The sequence below is a fragment of the Phyllobates terribilis genome, unplaced genomic scaffold, assembly GCF_046119375.1.
Source record: "Phyllobates terribilis strain yellow unplaced genomic scaffold, ASM4611937v1 Scaffold_1__5_contigs__length_1240528914, whole genome shotgun sequence".
NCBI lineage: Eukaryota > Metazoa > Chordata > Amphibia > Anura > Dendrobatidae > Phyllobates > Phyllobates terribilis.
The window spans coordinates 295,805,879-295,826,907 of NW_027362761.1; the positions used below are offsets into that span (position 1 = coordinate 295,805,879).

The window sequence follows — 21,029 nt, forward strand, 5'->3', positions numbered from 1 at the left end:
AAAGTCAGTCTGGTATCAGGCATTTGGGTGTAAGTTTTCCCTTTTTTTTTGTTTGCCTGGACGACCAACAGGGGCAGTTTCCCACACTGAGGGTGGAAGAACTGGGAGGAGTGTTGAAAGGTCTTGGACTGTGCTCCAGTCGTCAATGTGGAGGTCGGAGAGGTCCATAAGAACTGCTTCATTAAGGTTTTCTTTGGAGAGTATGATCAGTCTTTTCATGTAATATGAAAAATCTCTCTACACAAAGGTCTCCGGTTCTCTGCACAGCAATACCAGTGGCAGCCGCCGGCCTATCAGAGGCCAGCAGCTGACATCTGCGCGTGTCGGTGACGTCATACGCTGCTGCGCTGGGACACAGATGTCAGCTGCTGGCCTCTGATAGGCTGGCGGCTGGCACTGGTATTGCTGTGCAGAGAACCGGTCTCTGCGCGGCAATACACTGAACTGAAGCGCAGCTGCTGGCAGCTCCTGGACCCGGCCGCGATCGGGGTCTATGGTGCCTGCGGGCCGCATGAAGCAGCCTGAAGGTCCGCATTCGGCCTGCGGGCTGCGTGTTTGAGACCCCTGTTCTAGGGTTTCAAACGCAGAGTTCAGGTATTGTTGACATGCCTGAAGCCCTTCCGTTGCTGGTACCGAGAAGCTGTAGAGGGATTCTTGGCTTGCTTCTGGAAATTCTACTCTTGTTCCTATTTGGTTGATTTTTTGTTTGACATCCCGAATTTCTTTAATGCGTCGGTCTAGTGCATTAGAAAGTGCTTTTTTAATTAAAGAGCGAGAGACTGGTAATTAATCTTGTGTGGTGTCGTCATTATAACTGTCTTGATCATTCGTTGAGGATCCCTTTAAATTAGTATTGATTTCTTTGGGGAGGGGCAGGTTTTTGTTAGACATCGAAGGGTGTAATAAGCTTGCTTTGTTGACGAATTTCTCCATCTCTCCTTTCGTGCTCTTTAAGTTTGTGTTAGCTTCTCTGGTAGGGCTACCCCCAATTTTAACCAGCATGAAGGGAAATCTATTTGTTGAAGTATCGCATTAGAGAGAGTTCTGTTTTGCTCACATGATGGTAACTAACTAACTTAGTTCAGAGAACTGAGAGTAGTAGGAGAGCAGTGTATAAAGTCCTGATAAACTACAGAATATTATTCCTCTCTTAGCCACTAGGTGTCTCTGAAATTACAGTAATTAGATTATGTGCATATTTTCCAGATTCTGAGAGGTGTTATTTCTTCATCATATACTCCCTTTATGTACTTTGATTAAAATGTCTTATTATGAGCGTATAGAGTACTGGCATCAGACAGGATTTGAACTTGTATATAAAGAAAGGTGGCTGTTGTGGCACAGGAGAAAGGGAGGAAAGGGGGGAGGGGAGCGCCCAATGCTGTACTTTCCCTTGATATTGATCCCTCTTTTGTTCTTATCTGGACCGGGGGATAGAAGTACTCTCTTGACTGAGAGAAGTTTGGAAGCAAGGGAGCAGTTGTCTGGGTGAGACCACTCGAGAACTCCTCTAAGCGCTTCACCGCCGGTCCAAGATGATGGTGAGCCAATCACGAATGGTGCAAAAACCGCCGTTTGCGACACTCACCAGGTGAGTATGTGGCACCCCAGGGGTCTGGTCTCCACAGTAATAGCAATGTTATGTCTGAGAGCAGGTGGGAGGTCTCTTGGTCAGGAATCCTATTCATGCCACACCTCCTGCCCGGTCCTGGGAGGGGAAGGACTTCCCCTATATAAAACTGGGGCTGAGGCAGGGTTAGGGAGAAGAAGAGGAGCAGCTTAGGAAAGAAAGATCAGGAGCTCAGTGGGAGCAGTGCTAAAAGGAATCAGGGGCTGGCAGCTGAAGAGCTCGCCCTGATTGAAGAGTTACCACCGGACCCGGAGTCCGAGGCTGTGGGGATTAACCCTGACCCAGCAGCAGAAACCGACCGGCAGGGGATTTCAGGTCCTCTGGCCAAGAAACCCGAAGGCACGGTCACACGCGTGGGTCCAGCACCGCCGTCGTGGAGCGGAAGCCACTAGAAGGCCCCGAGTCACCGGCCATACGGGTGAGCACCACACGGTACACTCAGGGACGTGGGCTACCTTTATCCGCCTCTAGAAAGGAAGCCAGAAGAGTACAATTAGTTGGGGAGGCCTACAACTCTGCCTGGTCAAGGGGGATCCCATCTGCTCAAGGACTGACCAGGCCCCGACCGCTAGCCAGTACTCCGGGAGGGTCTATCTTTGTCACCAGTAAAGACCCTGAACTACACCGCATCGTCTCTGAGTGGTTCCTGCTACCCCCATTATCCACGTCGGCTGCCCTGAGGCCATACCCCTCCCGTTGGGGGTTACACCATCCACGCTGCACCATCCTTCCACCGGCCTCAGCGGTCTGCCCTGCAGTGGCAGCTCCATAGCTGCATTCAACGGGTGGCGTAGTCGTCCTACATCTACTGCTAATATACCACCACTTAGTCTGACTCCCTGGGCACGGACCGGGTCACCGCCACGAGACTACTACCCCTATCAGATCCGGCTCCGGGTAGGCTCCCGCGTGCGCAACGCTGCGCGACTCAGGCCCAGGGGCGCGTCAGCTTTTGGCGTAGTCGGCAGGATTTCGTGCCCGCAACCACCGGGTACTGCGTGCCTGAAAAAAGAGACTTTTAAACTTACCTGTGGCGAAGATTCCCGCCATCCGGCGCCATCTTCAGCCTTCTTCCCGCCATCGGTGAAGATTCCCGCCATCCGGCGCCATTTTCAGCCTTCTTCCCGCCTTCCGTGGAGTTTTCCCGCCGTTAGACGCCATCTTGAAGACGCCGCGCGGGAAGAAGAGGGGCGTGGATTCCAAAAGCGCGCGAGAACTGAAGCCCCGCCTCACGTCCAGACGTCGCGTAAGGTCCTGGAAGGAGCCCAGCAGACGCCGACGTCACAGGAGCGCGACGGAAGGTCCTCGACCCTGACGATCCACTGCGGAGCCGCGGCCTACGGAAGAGGATCATCGCAAGGTAGGCCACGGTCCACTAGGGGGGAGGAAGATGTCGGATACGGAGGAGAGCTTCACTGCCTCAACCCCCGCCAGCGCCAGCGCTGCTGCAGTCATGCCTTTTACCATGCCCTATATCCCGGGAGCAGCCTGGCTACCCCAATACTCAGGGGAGTCACATACCCTGAATGACTTTAGAGAAAAGCTGGATAGCCTCTTCCAGGTGTACCCCCTCACAGAAGAGCAAAAAGTGAGCATCCTGGTGGCCCAACTAACCGGGGCAGCCCAAAGGGAGGTAAAGTCCTGGCCACCTGGGAGGAGGACTGTCGCGGGGATACTAACCCGGCTGAGGGACACCTTTGATACCCGCACCTCAGCCGAGATTAAGCTTAAATTCTATGGGTGCAAGCAGCGAGCACATGAGAGTATAAGGGACTATGCACTAAACCTACAAGAGGCCCTGAGAGCCATTAAGCAGACTGACCCCGACAGCGTGGGAAACGAGGACAGGCTGTTGACCGAACAATTTATAGAAGGACTATATTGCAATGTCCACCGAACCCAGTTGCGGGCCATAGCCTTACAGGATCCTCATCTGGACTTTGCACAGTTCAAGGACAGAGCCATCCGGGTGCTCCGAGAACCGGCACCGGGTGGCGTTGTGACCCACAGGCGCCCAGCTATCACTTACCACCAGGAGGCGGCGCCCTTGTCGGCAGGGCCTGTGGGGGCTGATGCGCAGGCTTTGAACAATGACCCGGCTCCAGACCTGCACCATCAGGTCCAAGATCTAGCTAAAAGCGTTGCTGCGCTAACCCGAACTGTGCAGTCTTTACAGGTTTCCACTCCAGGGAAGATCCAGCTGGCATCCGGACCGGAGGACATCCCGTGGCGTCGACCAAGGAGGACCCCACCGGCCAGAGGAAGACCCAGCGACCGATACAACGAGGACGGACAACCCATCTGCCGCCGCTGCAATCAACCCGGACATATGGCAAGGTACTGTCCTTTAAACTGGCACAACCTGGGGTAGAGGGCCAACCCCCAGGAAAAAGATCACCAGGCCCATCGAACTGGCGCGACAAATATGTGGGAGGACGTCCAGTCTTGCCTGTGGTACTGGATGGCATTCCCATGAGTGCCCTACTGGACACCGGGTCACAGGTCACCACCATCCCGTATGTGCTCTTCAAGCAGTACTGGAATGACTCGGATATAACCCGCTACCCTGACGACGACTTGAGTATCATTGCCAGCAATAGTCAACCCATGCCGCAGATCGGATTTAAAGAGATGACCATTAAAATCGGTAGAGTCGAACTGGCAGCACAGGGACTGATCATTGTGGACATTGACAAGCGCGAGAGTCACCCAAAGATAACTCTAGGAACTAATGTGATTGAAAATTGTCTTGCAGAGGTGATTTTCATTTTACAGCAGGTTGCCAAGAACGCCAGCTCCGGCCAGCAGCGAGTGCTCCAGAAAGAGATCCGGGCACTGATGCAACGGCAACAAGTGGAACTCTCCGGCGGTGAGATTGGTAGCGTAAGAATGTGTGACCCTTTCCCTATTGCCATACCCCCGAAAAGTGAAATGATGATTTGGTGCCGGGCAGCTATTGGTCTAAGAGGTAGAGACTACCAAGCAATGGTAGAACCCGTCTACTCAGACAGTAGGCCCACCATTTTGACAGCACGGGGGGTGGTTGATGTACGCCATGGGAGGGTGCCCGTTCGCATAATAAATATTGGGAAAAGGGAAGTATACCTGCCCCGGTATGCTACGCTAGCCAAATTATATACTATCAACCAAAATTCTATACAGTCTGTGGAACCCTTGCCTCCATCTCATCCGGAGGAAGGTAACGGCTCTGAGAAAATAATGGAGGATTGGTGTCAGCAACTACATTTGGGTACTGACTCCACTCCCTCCCACCAGAAACAGGGAGTCTACCGGGTGGTTCAAGAGTACGAGAGAGTGTTTAGTAAACACCCGTTAGACTTCGGGCGAGTCAAGGGGGTAGAACACCACATCCCCACGGGAGACCATCCTCCCATAAAAGAGAGGTATCGGCCCGTACCCCCTGCACACTACCAACACGCCAAGGGGATGCTTAGAGACATGAAGGAGGCTGGGGTAATCAGGGATAGCTGTAGCCCCTGGGCAGCTCCACTAGTCTTGGTCAAAAAGAAAGACAACACCATGAGAATGTGTGTAGATTACCGGAAAATTAACCGTATCACACACAAAGATGCATACCCCTTACCAAGAATAGAGGAGTCTTTGGCTGCTTTAAAATCTGCTAACTTCTTCTCCACCTTGGATCTCACTAGCGGGTACTGGCAGGTTCCTGTAGCAGAGGCGGATCGGGAGAAGACCGCATTCACCACCCCGATGGGACTTAGCGAGTTTACCTGCATGCCGTTTGGACTCTGCAACGCACCAGGAACCTTCCAGCGATTGATGGAGTGCTGTCTGGGACACCGGAACTTTGAGACGGTCCTGTTATACCTGGACGATGTCATCGTCTACTCCAAGACCTACGAGGACCACCTGAAGCACCTGGCGGAAGTGTTTGAAGCTCTGGCAAGTTACGGCCTAAAGGTGAAACCTTCTAAGTGTCACCTCCTGAAGCCAAAGGTGCAGTACCTGGGACACGTGGTGAGTGCTGACGGAGTGGCTCCCGACCCTGATAAGATCACCGCAATTAAGGAATGGCCAAACCCCTCCAGCGTAAAGGAAGTGAGGCAGTTCCTCGGGTTGGTAGGCTACTACCGAAGGTTCATTCCCGGTTTCACCAAAAAGGCAGCTCCTATGCAGGACCTCCTGATAGGCCAGTCCAGGAAGGCCAAGAACCAGAAGCCGCCCTTCAGATGGGAGAAGTTGGAAGAAGAGTCCTTCCGCCAGCTGAAGATGGCCCTCACGGGGGATGAAATCCTGGCGTACCCTGATTACAGCCAGCCCTTTATCCTCTACACCGACGCAAGTAACATCGGGCTAGGAGCCGTACTGTCCCAGATCCAGCAGGGGAAAGAACGGGTAATTGCTTACGCCAGCCGAAAACTGCGACCCACCGAAAGAAACCCTGAGAATTACAGCTCATTTAAGCTAGAGTTCCTGGCAGTGGTGTGGGCAGTCACCGAACGCTTTAAGCACTACCTCGCCTCTTCCCGGTTCACCGTGTACACGGATAACAACCCGTTGACACACCTGGACACTGCAAGACTCGGTGCCCTAGAGCAGAGATGGATGGCCCGCTTGTCCAACTATGAGTTTACAATCAAATACCGGGCAGGACGCTCCAATACCAACGCAGACGCCCTGTCCAGGAAGCCAAACCTACCGGACGTAGGGGAAGATTCAGAGGAGCTGGAAGAAGTTGAGCTCCCCGCGTTCCACCGTCATGGGACTATCCAGTATTCCCACCGTGTAAGAAGTAAGCAAACCGCTACGTTCAACCCCTTACCTCATTACAACTGGGTGGAGACGCAAGACAGTGACCCTGCCGTCCGTCTGGTAAAGGAGATGCTGACTCGGCCAGATGCACGCCTTGACCCAGACGCTCCGGAGGAAGCCAAGCAACTGTGGGCTGAGAAGAGTCGACTGTTCCTTTACAAGGGAAAGCTGTGCCGCAGAATGGTTAACTCCCGGACGCATGAACTAATCTGGCAAGTAGTGGTGCCAAGAAGAGACGCAGCTATGGTGATGGAGGCATACCACGACGGAGCTGGGCATTTCGGATGGAAGAAGCTGGAGTTCCTGCTGCGCGGGCGGTTCCATTGGGTAGGCATGAGAGGAACCATCGAGAGGTGGTGCAGAGACTGTGGCCCATGCAACTTAAGAAGGAGGGACCGTGCCAGCCAGAAGACTCCCCTGCGGTCCATCATCACCAGACAGCCGTTGGAACTGGTAGCCTTGGATCATGTAAAACTGACCCCAAGCAGAAGTGGCTACGTCTACGCGTTAACCATCGTGGATCACTACTCCCGGTTCTTGGTTGTCGTCCCCGTCAAGGACTTAACGGCTCACACAGCAGCTAGAGCCTTCCAGCAGCACTTCTGCCGTCCACATGGATACCCGGAGCAGGTGCTGACAGACCAGGGGCCTGCCTTTGAAGCGGAGGTCTTCCAGGAGTTCTGCACCCTGTATGGATGCCAGAAGATAAGAACAACACCCTATCACCCGCAAACTAATGGACTTTGTGAGAAAATGAACCAGGTGGTGATAGAGCTCCTGAAAACATTGCCCCTGGAGGAACGCAGTCTGTGGCCTGAGAAGCTGCCCGACCTGGTGGACCTATACAACCACATCCCTGTAGGTTCCACCAACTGTACCCCGGCTTACCTAATGAGGGCAAGACCTGGTAAGCTTCCTGTTGATCTGGAGATGGGAGTCCTAACACCCGAGGACACTTCACCAGAAGCCAACTGGGACACAGAGAGGCAGCAGCAATACCGAAAAGTACAGGAGAGCGTGGAGCGTAGTCTCTGTCAAGCTAGGGAAAGACTAGAGAAAACTTACAACCAGTATGCTCCCGCTGTTCCCCTGGTGCCTGGAGAGCAGGTCTTGAAGAGGAAAAGACGGCTCCACAAGTTGGACGACCAATGGGAGAAGGACCCGTACACCGTACTGCCCTCAAGCCACGACAACCCAAAGATCTGTACAATCAGTAAAGACGGAGGGGAAACCACAGCCATTGTATCCCGGGATCACCTAAAGAAGTGTCCCGAACAGCTACGGAACCCTGAAGAGGAACAAGAGGACCCTCGACCCGTAGAGGAAGGGGAAGATATGGTTAGTACTGTGCTCGGAGACTTCCCTCGGTCTTGGACTCAAGTCAATGGTGCTGTTGTGGTACCCGTCCTCACGTTCCTCCAACCAGCATCCCAAGTGCCTACGGAGACACAGGTAGAACTGGAAGAACAGCCGGTCCAGGAGGCAGAAGGCCCCACACAAGCAGACCAGGAAAATCAACCCTCTGCTTATAGTGAGCCTGCCATACCCCTAGTGAGCCAAAGAGTCCGTAGACGGCTGCCCAGTTTACCCTTGACAGCTCCTATACCCTGTAGCTCAGGACCAATCAACCAGCTCCGTAGGTCCACTAGGGTCACTAGAGGCCAGCTGCCCATACGGTGGAGGATCTAAATGTTCAAGCTATTTTATTAATGTTTACCTGTTTATTGTTGCTTGTGTATAACTATGTGTTTCTAGTTATTTATAGGAGTCTTTGGTGGATTTACCGGGAATCCTTTGTGCATATAGTTGGAGCGTAACCCAGGACGGACTGAAAGACTGTTAAGGACTCGGGGCAGGACAGACCCCTACCTGGTTACGTCTCCCTGTGTTGGTGAAATGGACACCCTTGTTTTCCTCAAAAGTTACACCCGGTTGCGGACACGCCGTGACCACCTTATGTGTTGTCTCTATCAGAATGTTATTGTTTGCACCTTGTTATGTTTACAAAAGTATGTTTAGTCCCGGAGTACTGACTTTCACTAGGGGGGAATGTGGCACCCCAGGGGTCTGGTCTCCACAGTAATAGCAATGTTATGTCTGAGAGCAGGTGGGAGGTCTCTTGGTCAGGAATCCTATTCATGCCACACCTCCTGCCCGGTCCTGGGAGGGGAAGGACTTCCCCTATATAAAACTGGGGCTGAGGCAGGGTTAGGGAGAAGAAGAGGAGCAGCTTAGGAAAGAAAGATCAGGAGCTCAGTGGGAGCAGTGCTAAAAGGAATCAGGGGCTGGCAGCTGAAGAGCTCGCCCTGATTGAAGAGTTACCACCGGACCCGGAGTCCGAGGCTGTGGGGATTAACCCTGACCCAGCAGCAGAAACCGACCGGCAGGGGATTTCAGGTCCTCTGGCCAAGAAACCCGAAGGCACGGTCACACGCGTGGGTCCAGCACCGCCGTCGTGGAGCGGAAGCCACTAGAAGGCCCCGAGTCACCGGCCATACGGGTGAGCACCACACGGTACACTCAGGGACGTGGGCTACCTTTATCCGCCTCTAGCAAGGAAGCCAGAAGAGTACAATTAGTTGGGGAGGCCTACAACTCCGCCTGGTCAAGGGGGATCCCATCTGCTCAAGGACTGACCAGGCCCCGACCGCTAGCCAGTACTCCGGGAGGGTCTATCTTTGTCACCAGTAAAGACCCTGAACTACACCGCATCGTCTCTGAGTGGTTCCTGCTACCCCCATCATCCACGTCGGCTGCCCTGAGGCCATACCCCTCCCGTTGGGGGTTACACCATCCACGCTGCACCATCCTTCCACCGGCCTCAGCGGTCTGCCCTGCAGTGGCAGCTCCATAGCTGCATTCAACGGGTGGCGTAGTCGTCCTACATCTACTGCTAATATACCGCCACTTAGTCTGACTCCCTGGGCACGGACCGGGTCACCGCCACGAGACTACTACCCCTATCAGATCCGGGTCCGGGTAGGCTCCCGCGTGCGCAACGCTGCGCGACTCAGGCCCAGGGGCGCGTCAAGTACACTCCCGGGCCGTGTGTCGGACTCCCCACACCTTCTTAGACCGTAGCGGTAATAGTCAGACAGGATCCACTGTAGCTCTGAACACGGGTCCATGCAGCAGGATATAAGGCAGGTGAGTACGCGATGTAGCGCTGAACTTGGCGCTTCAGACACACTATGTCTCTGTGTCTACTGACCTCGGGTCCGTGCTTTGGGGTATATAAGTTCCTTCAGCAAGTCCCGTGGCATTGGTTGCTGAGGTGTGTGGCGCCCCACAGGAAAGGCTGCGAATTCGGGCCCTCGTGTAGGCCTCAACCAGAATTGGTGGTGTGGCGTTGCTGGGTACGGTTCAAAAGAATCTCCCTCTTATATAAACACCAGCGGAGATGGTTTTGGAGATGGATGGCTTATAAAACCTCCTGGATTGAGAGGATTTAATTTCTTGGGCCCAGAGGTCTTTCAGACACATCCAGCTCCCCGACATATCCCTCCTGTGTCAAGACATTCTTGACAAATATCTGCTGCTATCTACCAGGATGATGGAGATGAAATGAAATTGGTTTCAGAGAAAGAAAATTGTCTGGGTCATTCTAGCAGCTCTATCACCTGACCTGAATCCAAGAGATAATTTATGGAAGAAACTAAAGCTCAGAGTTCATAGAAGGAACCTTAAAATTTGAAAAGTGTTTCTGTGGAAGAATTGGCCAAAATCACACCTGAGCAATGTGACTAGTTTCTCCATAAAGGAGAAGTTGCAGGAGCAATGAAACACGCGTTGAGGTGTCACACAGAAGGCTGCATTAACATATCACTGGGTAAGTGCAATAGATATGGATTGTGATGTAAATACACAATAGATATTGTTTGTATAGCTGCAGAACCTTAGGATATTATTATTTTCCCTTATGGCCATATGTTATTGAACTATTCAATTGACGATATTTTGGGCCTCGTGGGGGGGGGGGTATCTATGTCTCATTTTTTTTTATCATTTAAAGATACTATTCTTGATGATAATTCAATCCTAATATAGGATTTTTTTCTGCCATCTGCGCTATATAATGAAGCTCATACCTATATAATGTAACCTGCTGCATAGATTCCATTAGTGGTGGGGCATATTTTATGTCGGTGTTTTTTTTTTTTTTTTTCACCAAATCTTATATTACTGGCTTTGTATTATGTTTATTGTTGTAATTAATAAATTGTTATTTCCAGTGAACCTTTTTGCCTCTGGGATTATTTTATATAGATTTAAGATTTGAAGAGTGTTTGTGTGAAAGAACGGGCCAGAATCACACCTGAGCAATGCATGTGACTAGCTTCTCCATACAGGAGGCATCTTGAAGCTGTCATCACCAACCAAGGGTTTTGTACAAAGTATTAAAGAAAATCTGTCAGTAGGTTTTTGCTACCTCATCTGAGAGCAGCATAATGTAGGGAAAGAGACCCTGAATCCACCGATGTATCATTTAGTTTGAGTGCAGAAGTTCTGACACAATCAGAGCTTTTAGATTTAGAATTAAGCAGAGCTGAGAAAGCTAACCCCACCCACACCAGGCTCTCCATATGCATAAACAGTGAGGTGCTTATCACAGGAGGAGGAGTTGTCGGACTAGTCAACAATAAATCCTTCAGTTAGTAAACAGCACCACTTTAACAAGTGACACATCCCTGAATTCTGTGTTTCAGCCTCTATTTCCTGCTGTCTTCAGATTACATAGCAAAAATCTGCTGACAGATTCCCTTTAATTAAATTTCAGTAAGCGTGTTCAATACTTTTCCCCTGTGTCATTTCTTATTATTACATACAACTTAATCTATGGACATTTATGGATTGATTTCTTTGCCTGTGTGAGAAAATTGGTGACATCGCCACCTGCTATATACATATGATTTTTTTTCCCTTGATCACCGGGGGGCCTGATTGAATCAGAATTGTGCCTCATATAACCATCCTTATGCACCGTGATTTTTTGATCTCTATTGAGAGGTGCAGTGCAAACCTATTAGGTTTCCAATGAACATCTGTAATTAGTAACGATTACGTCTCACCTGATTTGTGGCATGTTTAATACTGGTGTCGTCTTATCTGACTGAAGGACCTTTGGGCCCCTTCAAGTGACAGGTGGGACTACTATCACTACTCCCCCTATAGCAACCTTTTCTGGGTCAAAGGCCACTTTTTCATGTTGAATCATTCCCATAGGCCACAGTAAAAGGGGTCTTACCATCTGAGACGTTTCTAGCATATCAAATCTGCCATAAATGACTGATAGATAGGTGCAAGTTCCACTTTCTTGTTTACTATGGAAAGAATGTGGGTTCTCTTCACTCTCAGCAATTAGGAGAGAAGAAGGCCACATGTACTTGTGGTTCTCCCCTTTGTAAACTTAAATGCCATTAACTACAATATAGAGAGCCACAGGCATAGATGGACACCTGTAACCCATACAAATCTTTTTGGAGTGACCCTTTTCTCCTGATACTTATGGAGGACACAGGGATTACTGTGTGCCGCCCTTCATTTCTTTGATATGGATACTAAATGCAAAAAGCCACACACAAGCAAGCATTTCTGTGAGCAGATGGTTGGGGGCCGCACACAACGGCATAGCGGTACGCAGGTTTTGCATCCCTACCCTACAGTTGTATCCGTAATTTCTGTCTAACAAATCTTTATTTCCGTCTTTTATGTGTTTTCAGAGCTGCACTTGTGTGATAATAAACTAGCACTAAAAGGTGCCAAAGCACTATCCCTGATGCTGACGGAGAACATAACCCTTCAGAGGGTGAACCTGTCAGGGAATGAGTTTGATGAACAGGCCGCTTCCTATTTTTCTGAAGCACTAATGAACAATCAGAAGTTGGAATTCATGGATCTCAGCCATAACATGTTTGGAGATAGATCAGGTACCGCATATATTTAAATGTTAGAGACTATATAACCTTTTTCTTCATTTGGTTCCATTTTCATAACTATGGAAAAACAAATTTACTAATAGGGGGCTGTGACAGGACAGAAAACTGAAGGCAGTTAATGTACACAGGACATCACAACTAAATCTGCAGCAAATTTCATTGCGGTTGTGATGCAGATAAGTCATACATTTCAGTCCATAAATTGTATCGTAAATTTACCTTTTATAGATTTCAAGTTACTATGGATATTTAATGCAATATATACACAAGATTTATTAAAGTCTCATATACTTTACTGCTATTATAATATACAGCAGGTTATCTATTTTCGGACTGAAAATCTGCTGCATATCTGTGCACATAACCTGAAGGAAAGCTTCTGTTTCAGTGTCTTGGTAATTTGTAGTATATGAATAAAATATAGATTTTTTTAAAGGGAATGTGTCATCAGAAAATGACCTACTATTTAAACAGGTTTTCGACTTTTAACAAAGTGAACCTTTAATGGCGTGATCCGAAGCTAGCAATGATTTAATTCTGTCTATTTAATGTAATAATCTAATTGCTTTTCTAATCAACATCGATTAAAAATTCACTACCTTTCCTTCTCTACTCTAGCTAACTGCTTTATTTTCTTTTACCAACTTCCTGTTTGATGACATTTTGTTTGAAAATCCCCAGTGAATACTGAGATATTGAAATGAGACATCATCAGGGGGCAGAGATTGCAGTCACTGGCACAGCTTCTGTCTCCACCCTGAAGCAAAGTGTCATCAGCTGGGGTAATTCCTGCTCTACTGAGCATGCATTGGTTGTCAATTCCAATGTATGCTCAGTGAGATCTTGTCACACTGCAATATTCTTTTTAATGCACAGTGACAGTGCGCTCCCTTGCCGACTATGATGAGAAGTGACGAGCTGGCAACAGAGCGCACTGTCAGTGCGAATTGTAAGGTGATAACCCGGCAAACAGGAAAAGCAGTGACCAGCCCCATCCCGGAAACAGACTTCTGTGTCTGGCCACACACAGCGATGTTGTGCTGACCAGCGGGAGGACAAAGACCAAAAAATGGTCCAGAACATTTTGCAGCGATCAGCGACCTCACAGCAGGGGCCTGATCGCTGAAAAGTGTCACACATAGCGATATCGCTGGTGAGGTCGCTGTTGCGTCACCAAAACCGTGACTCAGCAGCGATCTTGCTAGTGATCTCGCTATGTGAGACTAGGGCTTAAGGGTATGTGCACACACGTTGTGTTTTGCTGCGTATTTGCTGCAGATTTTTATGTAAATTTTCAGCTGTGTTTTGCAGTACCAGCAAAGTCTATGAGAAACCATAATTCATTGTTCTCACATGTTGCCTTTTGTTTGCTGCGTATTTTCAGTGATTAGAAAAACGCTGAAAGGAGTGACATGTCACCCATAGGAAGTAATGGGGGGATGAAAAAACGCTACAAATACGCAGCAAAAACGCACCTGCATATTTTGCTGCATATTTGCAGCGTTTTTGATAGCAAAATAGAATGGGAGTCTTTTTTTTTCCACAGAACTTTTTGTGCATTACTAAATAGAGACAGAAGGACAGTGAAAAAAACGCTGCAAATACGCAGCAAAAACGCAACAAAAAAAAACACAGCTAATCTCCTGCCAGAGAAAAGTTATCAGCAGATTTCATGCAGATTTTGGTGCAGAAAACGTGCAGAAAAAACACGTGTGTGCGCACATACCCTAAAATGGACCTAGTGACCAATGTGAAAACTGCAAAGATACATTTTTTTACTACAGATTGTGATATGAAAAAAATTGGCACAATTTTTTTTTAAAATACAGTTAACAAAAAAAGCCTGATTTAAACTATAGGTAACTTTCTCATGATACATTCCTTTTAATCCTTACTCTACTAATACATTAAAGCATGTTTTTTTTTTTAGACCAGTCACTACCATTCAAATGAAGTGGTAATAGTTTCCTACATATGTCACCAGGTTTTTGCTACCCTATCTGAGAGCAGCGTAATGTAGGGGCAGAGACCATGATTCCAACGATATGTCATTTACTTTACTGGTTGCTGCAGTTTTGAAAAAAATCACTGTTTTCTCTGACTGCTGAGTTCTGTATAGCTCCACCCACACCACTAATTGGCAGCTTTCTTTGTACACTGTGCGTAGGCAGAAAGCTGCTAGTCAGTGCTGGGGGCGTGGTCTTGCTTCTGGCAGCAGGCCAATTAGTCCTCTAGAAACATCACAGTAAAATTTTTGAAATGATGTCCAATGTTAGCCAATTAGTCCTCTAGAGATGATAATCTGCAGATAAAACATTGATTTTATAAAAACTAGATCAATCAGCCCAGTAAGTGATAAATCGCTGGAATCATGGTTTTTGTCTCTACATTATGCTACTATTAGATTTGGTACCCAATCTGAGGACAGATTCCCTTTAACCCGTTCACGACATTTGACGTACCTATACCTAATGGTCGGGTAGTGGCTCCCGACCAATGATGCATAGGTGTGTCATGGCGATCATGCAGGGCACAGGAGCTATGCTGGAGTGACCCGGCTGTCACAACCAGCACCGCCCTCGGCTGTTTAAAGCCCTAAAAGCTGCGATCAATATCGATCGCAACATTTAGAAGCCTAAGAGAGGGAGGTGTAATGCATTACAGTGCTGGTGCATTGCAATGCATTATACCAGCGATCAAAGTAATGAAAGTTAAAGTCCCATAGAGGGACTAAATAAAAAAAAAAAGTCAAACAAAATAATAAAAAAAAAGAATTTACAAAAATATTATTCCCATGAATATATATCTTTATGTAAAAACAAAAAAAGCATGCATATTTGGTATCGCCGTATCCAGAACTATAAATCTGTCAAACTAGTTAACCCCTTCAGTGACCACCGTAAAAAATAAAAATTAAAAACGTGGCAGGAAACTATGCTTTTTTATCATACTACCAAAAAATGAGGAATAAAATGTGATCAAAAAGTCAAATGCAAATAAAAATGTTATCACTAAAAACGTCATCTCGGCTCACATTTATCCTGTGCTCTACGATGAGCGCTTACACTGGGATTTCCGTGCAAAGCTCTGAAATACATGATTCAAATGGAACCCACAGCAGGAGATTCCCTATAATGAAGTAGATGAAGACATGGTGGACACCGTCTGGCCTGTGATCCGGCCTTATCTGTCTTTTTAGGTATGCATAAAAGCGTGGTCAACCACAGTTTTGTGCACTTCTGAAAAGAAGGACACCGCTGAACTGATGTCAGACAGAGTCCAGAGTAACGCTGCTTCCTCATTATAGTGAATGGACTTGTTGGGGGTTTCATCTGAATCACGTCATTGAGAGATTTAGATGGAAAGCCTGATGTAAGTGCTCAGCGTAGAGTGCAGGATAAATGTGATCCAAAATGTTATGTAAATTGTTCCCCAATAAAAGCTTTAACTCAACCCACAAAAAAAGCAAGTCTCCCACTCAGGTCCGTCATCTGTCAATTGAAATATAAGGGCTTCCACGTTACTGGTAGCACACAGGCTCTGGAAAAGCACTATGGCTCCTCACCCCCCAAAAGAAAATCCAAATGCCCCACTCCCTTCTGAGCCCCAGAGTGTGCCTAAACTCCATTTAGCGTGCATATGTTTGACATTTCTCCAGAAGCACGAGCTGGGCATAATGTACTGGGCAATGTACAGTCACTACAATGTACGGGCACTACAATGGCAGATATTCCAATTGTCTCTTAGCAACATCCATTGCTGCTCATTTCTGGAAAACACCCGTGGAGTCAAAATAATCACTTCACCTGAAGATAAATTCCCAGGGGTGTCATTTCCAAAATGCAGTCACTTGAGGGGGAATTCTGCTCTTCTGGCACTTAGGGGCTCCGTATATGGAGTCTCCAAGATATTCTAAGAAAATCTGTGCTCCAAGAGTCAAATAGCGCTCCGCCCCTCCCAAGTCTCTCTGTGTGGCTAAGCAGTACTGTACAGAGACATATGGGGTATTTTCCACGTTCAGCACAAATTGTGTGTCAAATTTTGGTGCCATTTTTACCCATTTCCCCTGTAAAAATGTAAAATCTGGAGCTAAAACAAAATGTTTGTGGTAAAAATGTAATTTATTTTTGTGTTCATTGCCCGATGGTATAAAATTCTGTGACACACTCGTGGTGTCAATATAATCACTGCACCCTTAGATGAATTCATTGAGAGATGTAGTTTGTAAAATAGGGTCATTTATGGGGAGGGTTCTGCGGCTCTGGCACCTCAGGGACTCTTCCAGTGGGTCATGGCACCTGCAAACCATAACAGCAAAATCTGCACTACAATATGGCGCTGCTTCCCTTCTGAGCTTTGCACTGTGCCTGAAAAGTATTTTCTGACTACATGTAGGGTATTGGCGTACACACGAGAAATTGCATAACAAACTGTAAGGTCCATTTTTTCCTATTAGCCTTTATAAAAATTAAAAATTTGGGACTAAAACAACATGTTGGTGGTAAAAATTTAATTATTCTTTCTTTTCCGCCCAATAGTATAAAATTCAGTGAGGCACATGTGGTGTCAACCTGCTCACTGCACCCCTACATGAATTCATTGAGAGGTGCAGTTTGTAAAATGACGTCACTTATGGGGGTTTCTGCTGTTCTGGCACCTCAGGGGCTCTGCCAATGTGACATGGCATCTTCAAATCATTCCAGCAAAATCTGAACTCCAATATGGTGCTTCTTCCCTTCTGAGCTTTGCACTGTGCCTCAAAAGTAGTTTTGACCACATATGGGGTATTGGCGTACTCAGGAGAAATTGCGTAACAAATTGTACCCTTCATTTTCTCCTAATATTCTATTTGAAAATTAAAAACTTGGGGCCAAACCAACATTTTAGTGGAAAAAGTGGTTGTTTACCATTGACTCGGCCCAATGTTACAATTCTGTGAATTGTTTGAGGGTTAAAAAGGATCACTACACCCCTAGTTAAATTCCTTAAGACGTGTAGTTTCCAAAATGGGGTCAGTTGTGGGGGTTTCTGCTGTTTTGGCATGTCGGGGGCTCTTCAAATGTGACATGTCATCCGCAATCTATCCCAGCCAAAATTGTGCTCCAGAATTCAATTGAAGCTCCTTCCCTTCCTAGCCCAGCCATGTGTCCAAACAGTAATTTTTCACCACATATGGTGTACCGGTGTACTCAAAAGAAATTTCACAACCAAGTCTACTGTCCATTTTCTTCTATTACCCTTGGGAAATTGAAAAATTTGTGGCTGAAGCAAAATTTTTGGCTGGAAAAATGTATTTCATTTTCATGGCTCAACGTTATAAAATTCTGTGAAGCACCTGTGGGTTCAAGATGCTTACCACACCTCTAGAAAAGTTCCTTGAGGGGTGTAGCTTCCAAAATGGGTTGACTTGGGGGGGGTGGGGTTTCCACTGTTTAGGCACATCAAAGGCTCTGCAAGCGCGATATAGTGTTGCTATCTATTCCAGTCAATTTTGCACTCCAAAAGTCAAAAGTGCTCCTTTCCTCCAGAGACCTACCGTGCGCCCAAACATTAGTTTTCCACCACATATGGGGCATCTTTTATAAATATACAAAACAATCAACATAGGAAAAATCTTCCCCTGCAATTTGCGTGGTCTTGTGCATATTTTTTCATTTCAGATTATTAAATATATGATTCAGTAGACAGAAATCTAAAATGGAAAAATCCAGTATATAAAGCAATATCATTTTCCTTTTAGGTGAAATTTTAGGGGCAGCCATTGCTGAAAACACAGGAATGCTGGAACTAAATCTCAGCTGGAACCATTTTCGGAAAAAAGGAGCTATAGCCATTGCTAAGGGATTAGGGGTAGGTATTTAATTTTCTGCTCTGAAAATCAGTAATGGCATTCATAAAATCCGGTAAATCATTATTCACATTATCTCATAGAGTGTGTAACACTAAAATAAATTGCACGTGCAATATGTTTATCTGTCTTTGTCCTGTCTATATACAGGGCTCACTATTACTAGTGGCTCAGTGACGTTTGTCGGGGGGAGTGCTTTGCTTTCGATATATGCTGTTACAAATGCTATTGTCATTCATCTTGTAGGCCAATATTTTTCTGAGAGTGCTAGACCTATCATACAATGGATTTGGAAATGAGGGAGCAGCCACATTAGGAGAGGCTCTGAAGGTTAATAATGTATTAGAAGAAATAAACATAAGGTAACGGCTTGTCTGTGATCAAATATAAATATTGTGCAGTTAAAATTAGTATCTGGTTGCTGTGAACCATGAGTAAAGTCATGGCGGTGTAGCAAGGAAGGGAGCTTTCCACAAAGGGCAATGTGTCCATGGCACATACAGTATCATCCATTAAAAGCCATGAAAACTGAAAGCATCACTTCCAGTCTATCAGATAACGATTTTATTACTTTTATGTAATATATTTTATTTTTTTATCCAATATATTATGTAATGTATGGAATAAATATTTTTACATACTGTATTTATAAATCTTAACATCTATAAGGTTAGATCTATAATTTTTTGCCAATAGATAGGCGCAAGTGAGTTTATGCACAGCATTTAGGTTTTAGGTCATTTTTTTCAACCAGATTATTTGACGCTATAAATGCAAAGGGCAGATTTTTGCTAGTAATCAGATATGAAGTTATGGCACTGATGTTTTTTTATTGTTTTTATTATTTAGCCCCTTTACCCTCCCCCCGGCCTGTTTTCACCTTCATGACCAGGCCAAATTTTACAATTCTGACCAGTGTCACTTTGAGTTAATAGCTCTGGAACGCTTCAATAGATCCCACTAATTCTGCGATTTTTTTTTGGGGACATATTGTACTTCATGATAGTGGTAAAATTTGTTAGATATGACTTACGTTTATTTGTGAAAAATGGAAATTTGGCGAAAGTTTTGAAAATTTTGCAATGTTCAAAATTTAATTTTGATGCCCTTAGATCAGAGTTATGTCACACAAAATAGTTAATAAATAACATTTCTCATATATCTACTTTACATCAGCACAATTTTTGAAACATAATTTGTTTTTGTTAGGAAGTTATAAGGGTTAAAAGTTGACCAGTGATTTCTCTTTTTTCCAACAAAATTTACAAAACGATTTTTTTAGGGACCACATCACATTTGAAGTAACTTTAGGGGCCTATATGACATAAAATACCCAAAAGTGACACCATTCTAAAAGCTGCACCCCTCAAGGTGCTCAAAACCACATTCAAGAAGTTTATTACCCCTTCAGGTGCTTCACAGGAATTAACAGAATGTGGAAGAAAAAAATAAACTTCACAAAAATTTTACTTTAGACCCAATTTTTATTTTCACAAGGGTAACAGGAGAAAATGGACCCCAAAATATGTTGAGCAATTCCTCCCGAGCACGCTGATACCCCATATGTGGGAGAAAACTACTGTTTGGGCACACGGCAGGGCTGGAAAGGGAAGGAGCGCCATTTAACTTTTTGAATACAAAATTTGCTGGAATAATTAGCGGATGCCATGTCATGTTTGGAGAGCCCCTGAAGTGCCTAAACAGTGCAAATACCCCACAAATGACACCATTCTGGAAAATAGACCCCTCAAGGAATGTATATAGATGTTGTGAAGACCTGGGGTCTTCTGTGGGCGTAACGCTACTCAGACAACACAGGGTGAGGGTAAAACAGCGTGGCAATGTTTTATTGAACCACAAAGTGGACAATAAACACATAGAATAGTCCCAGCAAATACCCAAGATGGTACAACATTACACAGTCTCACCCTTCCTTCTCCGCCCGCATGGGATAGAACAGCTGCGACTTTGGAGACTTCCAGGGCCGACTACCTCGATTAGTGGCCCCCCGCTTCTGGTGGGCCCCCACAGAGAGGAGGTAGCAGCAAACTTAGGAAGCTAGCAATCCATCGAGGTACAAGGTCAGGAGACCTGAGGGTCCCAACCTCGCCTCTCCGAGAATTTCCCTGGAGCCAGATGACGGCTTCTCCGAATGTCTCCGTGGGCTGCAGGGGACCCTCCTGGCAACCCCAAACAACATATCCATGGTTTCTCTGATGGTCAAATGGAGCAAATCCGTATCTTTCCAGTCAGGGCCGATACTCTTAGACTAGAATCATGTGGAATGCAAATCTGTGTCTCTTTGGGTAATGCCATGCAATCCATCTGCTTTCCTGAAGGATGTCGCTCATTCTCCTTGTAAAGTCTTTCTGACTCTCCTTGATTCTCCTTAAGTCTGACTGCTACAGAAGCACATGTCCTTTTTAAGTACACATCCACAGGTCAAGGGTCATTAGTCACATGTCAGAGGTAAAGGTGAAGGGCTCAGCCCCCTGGATGGCAGAACTGCTCTCACCCTTCCCACCCTCAAAGCTAAGTGTGCATTAGTGGAGGTATCTTTCTCAGGTCGACTGCATCACCTGGGTCTACATGTGAGACTCCCTGTGGTGAAGGCTCCTCCGGATCTTCTTTCAACACTTACACAATGGGCCTAGACGATTTTTGAACAATGGTTAGAGGCTGCTGAGATACTAATGAGATTAGTGTGGAATGCTGGACACTTTACAAGTTAAATTAGTGTACATACTGACGAGCAAGCAGAACATTAATAAAACACAGCCAGCGATCTCTAATAAAACACAATAATGTATTTCTCTTGGAT

General features: G+C 46.5%; 1 protein-coding gene across 6 annotated transcripts in view; it reads left to right on the top strand.

The window, feature by feature from the left end:
* LRRC74B (leucine rich repeat containing 74B) overlaps positions 1-21,029 on the top strand; it is a 137,194-nt gene that overhangs the window by 54,325 nt on the left and 61,840 nt on the right. For all 6 annotated transcript variants that reach the window (XM_073673247.1, XM_073673260.1, XM_073673267.1 and 3 more), the window contains 3 exons: positions 12,145-12,351; positions 18,101-18,210; positions 18,455-18,570. In XM_073673247.1, coding sequence (XP_073529348.1) covers positions 12,145-12,351; positions 18,101-18,210; positions 18,455-18,570 — 433 coding nt within the window. The remainder of the gene's footprint in view (positions 1-12,144; positions 12,352-18,100; positions 18,211-18,454; positions 18,571-21,029) is intronic.